The sequence below is a fragment of the Poecilia formosa genome, unplaced genomic scaffold, assembly GCF_000485575.1.
Source record: "Poecilia formosa unplaced genomic scaffold, Poecilia_formosa-5.1.2 Scaffold32, whole genome shotgun sequence".
Taxonomy (NCBI): domain Eukaryota; kingdom Metazoa; phylum Chordata; class Actinopteri; order Cyprinodontiformes; family Poeciliidae; genus Poecilia; species Poecilia formosa.
The window spans coordinates 2,764,032-2,772,460 of record NW_006799971.1 but is presented as its reverse complement, the minus strand read 5'-3'; the positions used below and the strand labels follow the sequence as shown (position 1 = coordinate 2,772,460).

Below are 8,429 nucleotides of genomic sequence, written 5' to 3'. Positions count from 1 at the left end.
TGAACAATTCTAAGTTTTATTCCTGGGAATTTAATGGAATTGGCCTTTCAGTCAATTGGATATTTTCCGAGTGCCAGATTAGCCTCGTCCTCATTGTTTTGACAGGTCTGAATTAAAGGACTGCGCCAGGTAATTAGCGATTGATCCAGAAAAGCGAAAAAAGAGAGAAAAAACGCCCCTCTCTCTCTCTCTCTCTCTCTCTCTCTCTTCGAGCTCTCTCCTGTTTCCTTCAGTTACTCTATTAACCGCGTCTCTGACGTCAACGGACGATTAACGTTTCTTATTGGTCCCGGGAGCAGATGGAGGAGTCCTAATGAGCTGGCTGCTACACAGAGAGACCGGGGTTACCGTCTGGGCTGGACCGTCAGAGAAGCAGCGATATCAGCCTCCTCAGACTCGTCGCTCACCGCTCGGTGGCTGAGGCTCCGCGCGTGTCCGCTGCCGTTCCCCTCACCTCCTTCTTCTTCTTCCTCCTCCTCCTCTGCCTCCTGACTGTTTTTTTTTTCCATCTATTCTGACTGCATGTTCAGCCACACCGCCTCCCTCTGCGTCTTTACTTCGGCCGAGCTCCGCCGAACATGGACAGCCGGGTTCTCGAGCATCCTCACGCCCAGTTCGGCGGCTCCTTGGGCGGCCTGGTGGGTTTCCCCTACTCGCTCGGTTCCCACCATCACCACCACCACCACCACCAGCACGTTTACGAGCTCGCGAGCGGACACCAGCTGCAGTCCGCGGCCGCCGTACCCTTCTCTATAGACGGATTATTAAACGGCTCGTGCTCGGCCTCTGTGGTCACCTCCAGCCCTTTACTCTCATCCGACAACCAGCAGTTCAAACTATCAGGTGAGTCTACCTGCTGTTTTTTATTGTTTGTTTTTTGGGGGGGGGTATCTGTGGGGTTTAAACTCTAAAGTTTGTTAAATGCAAGTTGTTGAATAAAAATTAGTCTGTATTCCTAAAGCTGGTAAAAGTAGAAGCTATTTATATTAAAAATTGGCAATTACCAAAATAAAGTCATGAAAAAGTTTTTAAAAGATCAAGTTTGGATAAGTTTTGCTGGATAATTTCAATTTTTAAATTGAGGAACACTTAGCATTCCCCCTAAGGGCCCTAACAATGTGAGGCCCTTCGGCTATATTAATACTCTTATGTCATCGCTCATAAATATTGTTCTCTTAGTTTTTGCAAGTTTGTTTTCGTATTTATCTAAAGAGTAATTTTATGTTATTAGCGCTTTATTATTTGCACTTCAATAGAAAGTGTTTTAGATATTTATTTCTGTTAACAAATTGGTTTTAAAGTATTTTATCAAACAACAAATTAAAGCTGGTAATTTTACACCAAGTTGCTCACATTTACTTGTCGACTAGACTTGGCATCAGCATCTCTCAATCTCTCCCTCTCTCTCTTTATGTGTGTGTGTTTATATCTGTCTTTAACACACTCACACACACACACACGCGCGCGCGCGCACACACACACAAACAAACAAAAACACGCGCGTCTGCATATGCACACGCACGCGCGCACGTTTTGCAGATTCCGGAGACCCGGATAAGGACAGTCCCGGCTGCAAAAGGAGGAGAACCAGGACGAATTTCACCGGCTGGCAGCTGGAGGAGCTGGAGAAGGCTTTCAACGAGAGTCACTATCCGGATGTGTTCATGCGGGAGGCGCTCGCGCTCAGGCTTGACCTCGTCGAGTCCAGAGTTCAGGTGAGCCAAACGAAATCATCAATCTGATGTTTCTTTTTTTATTATTATTTTTTATTTTCTTTCTTGTCAAATTTGGAGCCATTTTTATTGGCTACTCTCAAATTTTTTCAGTTATTATTGAATTTAACAGAAAAAAAACCTTCCAGCATGAACACATCTGGAGATAATTGTTGTGTTATGGTCCATAAAACCTGCCCCGTCCTGATGAAGCTGCTTGTCAATAATGAAAGCACCAGAAAAGAGTCTCATTTGAATTTTGCACGTGGGCCATCTATTGATTTATGGGCTAATTAAAACAAGGCTATTTACAAAACGAATCGATAGGTGAAAGGATATGTTACACTTCATTTATTTTGGTTCTATTTTTATTTTATTTTATTTTTTTACTTTATTCATAATTCTGCTAATGGTCTTATTACTTGTGCTTATATTGTGTGATTGAGTTGGAGCACAAATATTTTGTTAAACACATTTTGTATTTGTTAACTATATGTAATTCCCTAAAGAAAGGGAATATATATATATATATATATATATATATATATATGCAACAATAAGAGCAGTAGCTTAACCTGATTTGAGGTGATTTCTACTAGAAAGAAATTGCAGTTTATTTTTGTTTTTCTAAAATTAATGTCTATTTTTTAGCTACAGATAAAAAGGGTCACAATAAGGTCAATACAGTAAAATAGACAGCTAATTGATGATTTTTAAAAGAGCTGACAATATTTTCAAAAATCCATAAAAGGAGAAAATGCAATTTAAGGCTTTGCTAAAGCGTGAACTTGCATGCACGAAATTTCCTAGCTAATTTATAACAATTTTTATTATTATTAATGTTTACAGTTAAGCTGTTATTTGTTTTAAAGAGCTGTATCTTTGGATATGGGAAACCTGAAACACGCTTTACGTTTCCCATCCGCTTTTCAAGCGCGCGCGACATCCAGTCCGCGCGCTGTTCGCAGCAGTTGCGGGGCACAAACGGAGCTCGCTGTTATTGTATGTTGTTTGGGGATTTTGTTTCTTAAAACCTCAGATTACTGTTCCCTGAAGCTGCTCAGCGCTCCTTTATCACCAGTTTTTTTTTTTTTTTTTTTTTTTTTTTTTTTTTGCCAACGGATGATAGAACCGACATTAACAATTCATAAGAAGCGCCATTGTCACGCGCGATGTTGGGTCCTCATGCAGTTATTATGCAATGTTCGGCGGATCCTACTTGCGCATGCTAAACTCCTGGTGTTATCAGCGGCGAACATGCGGCTGTCAGCGCGCCTTGAGGCCGAGCGGCGGGAGCTGGAAGGCGGGTGGAGGCTCCCTGCCTCGGCTCGGTGAAAGAAGAGGTGGAGGGGGGAGGAGAGGAGGGACTTTGAGGGAGCAGAAGGCTGGGTGTGGATGAACAGACGGGATATGGCTGATTTAGCCATAGAACAGTAAAATTTAATTGGCGGATGTGCCTATTACAGCAGCTCATTGGTAATTAACACCAGCACATCTGTGCACCTGCTGGCCTAAGGCTGTGACCTATGAACTTAAGAGGTCTTAAGGTGTGTAAAGCAGCATTGCACATAGATCCAAGGAGATAAAGAACATGATTGTCTCAAAATTTGGGGGAATTTCTATGGATTTGTTGTAAATTTTTATTTTTTATCCTTGCTCTCCCCCCCCCCCTCCTTTCATGCACGTTTTCTCTTACAGCTGTGAAATCTGTTGTTTGATGTTGGGAGATCTGTTATGTTTGATAGTTGTTTTAAAGTATTGAATGTCTTGGCTGACATTGGATGTTTATTTTTATTTTTATTTTTTTACTCAAGTATACAATTATGGAAAACCTACACAATCAGACACTGCCAGAAATATGAATTTATCACAATAATGTAAGGAGAGGCGAGTTTATTTACATAGCACCATTCATACATGAGGTCATTTATAGTGCTTGAAAGGAAAACAATGAAACGAACAAAAATTATGTCATTAAGCAAAAAACGAAATGAAACACTGGAATATTGACTAAAAACAAATACATAAACAGGTAAATCATAATAAAAAATAAACTGCTAAGTTTATTTTTTATTATAAATAATCTCAACCTTTTGGGAAGCATCTCTACTCAGTTTAATAAAAGCAAACAACTCCAATTCATATGTTGTTTCCACTTTGAGAAAGTTCAGATCAGATCAGTTCATAAGAAAGTCAATCCAGTCACACCGAGATAAAAATCACATGCAATGCAGTTTGATCCTAATATCAATGCAAGATCCTAATATCACTGCCAGAGCGAAATGACTACATCAGTGTTATTTATGTCAAAATAAAATACATTTGTTTTTCTTTTGAAGCATTGTGAGTGACAAAAACTTAAAAACTCAAGCAGGTCAATTTTGTTCTTTTTCTTTTTCCTTCTAAATAAAATAATTGAAACACATCAGATAAAATTCAGTCAGACCTAAATTTTAGTTTTGGGGAAAGAGCTGAGAAAACAGTGAAGTGAGAATAAAATCTTGTTGAAGAGGACATGAGTCTTAGCATTTGGGGCAACTAAACACTCAGAACCATGTGAAAAAAGTCAAAAGTTATGAACATTCATTAATCCACAACTTCACATTTTTGTAAATTTAGACCAAAACTAAGATGACTACATATGAGTAAATTTTAACCCAAAACTATGACTATGACCAAAACTGAATTAGAACCTCAAAATAACACAGTCATGAAGTGACAATTAGTAAAACGTTTTTTAATGAGCCACTTGACTGCACCACCTGACTGACTTTGTTCGTGGTCAGGTTCTAATACTGTATTGTTACTTTTAATTCATAAATCCATTGAATTACAGATTCATTACAACATTTCACCATAGTGGAAGGAACACTGGATTTATGCTTCAAAATCATTATCTCCAAATCTGATTTTTCTTTCACAAGCAAACATAAACGGACAATAAAGACACAGCACGTTAGTTGAGAATAGATATCAACTACATGATTACACAAAAAAACAAAGAATGCTGATGAGAGTTTCAGCTTTTGGCTGTTCATGAATTAATAATCCACAGCAGGAACAGCAGTCTGATCAGCAGGTATTAGAAAGTGCAGCACAGAACATATAAGAAGAAGAAATTAGATTCAAAATATGAAAATAGTGAAGAAAAAAAACAGAAAAATGCAAATGTGTGTGCTCAAAAAAACTACTGACGGTTGTCCTGTGCCATCTGTGGCTGGACGGTTGTTTTATGGAGGGTCGATGTGATTGGGATTACATAATATTTCACAACTAAATTGCTAAACCAACTGAGAAACTAACCCTAGCATGGGGCTATATGGGTAAAAAAACAAATTAAAAAGTGAAATTGGACCATTTCACAGAAAAGGCCAGCATGTAGATTTAATCTGGCTGAAATGTTCAGTCTGGTGTCAGAATAACTTTTCTATTGTCAATTAATTGATAACCATAATTTGAGATGCACCCATCTGATATTAATATCGGCAAAGGCTCCAATATTGGAAAAATATCTACAATGGGTATTGGTGAAAATTGGCTGTCAATAATGGCAGATCTATTCAATCTAATTCTATGCTTTGTGCTCTGAGCATCTTTATACTTTATTTATTTTACATTATATTTAGAATTCCTAATTACAGATGATTTGTCGCAGTTTATTTTTACATGCTTGACCAAGATAGTCAACCTATTGCTTTTGTCAGTTTCAGTTCTTTTTTTATTTATTGGCTTTTAAACTCCATATTGTACTGATTGAACAAATTAAAGTTTTTACATGTTTCACCAAAATTTTGCAGCTATGGGTGTATTTAAGTGAGCTGTATTGGTGCAGAATTATCAAATAAATGTGTAATTCAGTACATTCATGTGTGTGCTTAAAAAAATAGAAGCTTTTTAAGTCAATTCAGCTCTGTTTTTCTGTATCAGATCAGTATCGGTTGATACTATTCTTCACATATCGGTAATGGAGGGGGAAAAAAATTGATTGGTGCGTCCATAACCATAATAACATCATTCACAGTGACCTGCTGCCTTTTCAATTTGACTTAATTCAGTTTATTTACATAAAGCCAGTTATTACATATGTAATTTCAACACTTCTTACAAAACAAATAGCTCCAATTTATGTGTAAAATATATAATCCATCCAATCATCCTGAAAGATTCAAATTCCTTGTTTTGACACGTAGGCCTGCCACAATAAGCAATAAATCAATTAATTGCTTAACATATTAAAACAAGCTCAATAATTTCTATTTGTATTATTTATGATTTTTCTCTTTCTACCAAAAACTGGACGACAAATGTCTTCAGTCTGGTGCTTTTGTCTCAAGTAGCCTTTTTTTGAAGTCACAATTTTGTTTACAGACTTCAGTATCCATTTTATTTGTTGTTTCTCTTCTTTTGTTTAAAATATCTTAAAGTTCCAGTGTGAAATCTTCATTAGAATTTAAAGCTTCTTAATATTTCAGAATGTGTTCTTGCATTATTATCCATTACCATCTTATTACTTGAAAATGGTCTCAAAACTGTATTATCGTTTATCGAGATAACTTCTGGGACAATTTATCAGCCAGCAAAGTTTGTTCCTGTGACAGACCTAATGCCACAATGCAGCAACATTCAGTTTAAAATGCCTATTGGAAAAAGTTTTCTATGTAGTTGTGTGAGTAAATGTTTACACGCGCTCTCTTTGTGTGTGTGAATAGGTGTGGTTTCAAAACAGACGAGCCAAATGGAGGAAGAAGGAGAACACGAAGAAGGGCCCCGGGCGGCCCGCTCACAACTCCCACCCAACCACCTGCAGCGGCGAGCCCATGGACCCCGAGGAGATCGCGCGGCGGGAGCGCGAGCGGGCCGAGAAGAAGAAACGCAAACAGGAGAGGAAGCTGCTCAAGTCCCAGAACAAGCTCCTGTCAGGCGACAGCTTCCACACGCCGGGCGGCTCCGAAAGCGACAGCGGGGTGTCGCAGTTCACCGACAGCGAGCAGCAGCCGCCGCCACCTTCCATCCACGTGGAGCTGCCGGCGTCGAGGGGCGAATCCAGCTGTGACCAAACGCGACACGACTTCGGTCCACCGCAAAACCAGCTTAACCAAAGAACCATGGGGGAACCGGAGCAGGTCTCTCCGGGCAGCACGCACGGCCCCGGGGGTCAGAGGTCACCTGGCATGCAAAAGCGGAACCCGTTCAGCGTGGAGAGCCTCCTCTCCGACACCATGCCGCGGCGGAAATCCCAACTGGACTTTTCCTCGCTGCCCAATCAAAGGACGCTGGTGGGCAAAGGGCACTTCCTGCTTTACCCCATCACCCATCAGCCTTTGGGGTTCTTAGTCCCCCAAGCTGCCCTGAAGGCAGCTCCATGTCAGGAGAACTCTGACCGACTCGCCCAGGGACAGAGGCGCTCGCCGAGCGAAGGGAGCCCGGCTCCCTCCGACCTCTCCGCCTTTGGCAGCACCACTGACCGTTTGAACTCAGCGCATACGGAGCACACACACCACAATCACCTCGGTGTTACAGCAGAGGCGGGCGATGCCAGGGACCGTGTCAGCGGCTGCAAAAAGGTGGCCTTCCCCGTTCCTCCACCATCCGACGGTGCGGATCAGACGGTTCTGGTCGGTGAGGACGAGGGGCCGACGGCTCGAACGGAGGTCGAGCAGAGTTCAAAGGAAAGGAGCGCAAGAGAGGAGCTGGGGTCTCCAGGCCTCGGCGAGGCGAACACAGACTGTGGAGAAACACCAGGAACAGATGGAGAGGATGTCGATATGGACTAACACTTTCTAGGAGCAAACACAAACAAAGGACCAGGGAACGAAAAAAAAACGCTCCAACCAGTTCAAACATTCCCAAAGCTCTGCCGAGACACTCTGAAACATATCAGGAATCAGGAGACTTGATCTTTTGTTTATTTTCTTTTTTTTCTTTTCAAGGGTATGACGAGTCCAGCCTTTTGAGCAACCCCCTGCCCCCGACATACACCTTTTAGAAGCAGGTTTCGCTCTTTTTCTTTTTCCTTTTTTTCTTTTGTTTTTGTGAACAGCTTGTAAGAAAAACTATAGGCTTCAATAAAACATACACAACAAAAATCCTCAAATATTGTAAAAAAAAAACAACAACAAACAAAAACAACAAAAAAATGAGATAACGATATTTATATGTAAACATTTTTGATAAATAAAGTTATTGTTTTAATTGAATTCAGTTTGTCTCGAGCTTGGAGAGAGAAAAGGATGGTTGACAGAAGCTTTTTGGATCATGGCAGCTTGAGTTTTGTCATGTTACAGCAGAAAATATCCCCCCTATTTTTGTCCTCCCCCCACCCCCTCTGTGTCGTGAGCCATGCAAGAGCTGGAGCTCAAGTCCGTCTGGCTGTTTGTATTTATTGCTTTAACAAATTTATTCATTTGAAAGGCCGAGCTGGAATGAGGTTAGTGGCCGCGGGCTATAGGACCCTGCGCCTCCTGCTGAGTTTTGATATGAAAGTAATTATTTTCCCACTGGCTGCCGCAGGTCTCCAGGCAGTAACCCCCCCAACCAGCACCCCCACCCAACCCCATACACACACACATCCCTTCGTTCTTTTTTCCTCTCCCCTTCTTTCGTTTCAGCCCAAAGGGTTATTAGACATTACCGATTTCCAGTGATATGGAATCACATAAACTTCCTACAATAATAGAATTAGCATGAAAGGCAGGGGTGTCAAATTGAAATGGGAAA

The 8,429-nt window shown here is 40.9% G+C and overlaps 1 protein-coding gene across 1 annotated transcript; it reads left to right on the top strand.

Annotated features, from left to right (window-relative positions):
• Positions 1–263: 263 nt before the first annotated feature.
• On the top strand, positions 264–7,849 carry LOC103136450 (homeobox protein unc-4 homolog). The gene is made up of 3 exons (XM_007549716.2): positions 264–843; positions 1,540–1,715; positions 6,422–7,849. Exons 1-3 carry the CDS (start codon positions 579–581, stop codon positions 7,484–7,486), a joined length of 1,506 nt encoding a protein of 501 aa, XP_007549778.1. The 5' UTR covers positions 264–578; the 3' UTR covers positions 7,487–7,849.
• Positions 7,850–8,429: the final 580 nt, after the last annotated feature.

Excerpts from the sequence above, each read along its gene's own strand:
- LOC103136450 (XM_007549716.2), top strand. The coding sequence starts at position 579 with ATGGACAGCCGGGTTCTCGAGCATCCTCACGCCCAGTTCGGCGGCTCC. Across the intron at positions 844-1,539 it reads CCAGCAGTTCAAACTATCAG|ATTCCGGAGACCCGGATAAG; the intron begins GTGAGTCTACCT and ends CACGTTTTGCAG. Across the intron at positions 1,716-6,421 it reads TCGTCGAGTCCAGAGTTCAG|GTGTGGTTTCAAAACAGACG; the intron begins GTGAGCCAAACG and ends GTGTGTGAATAG.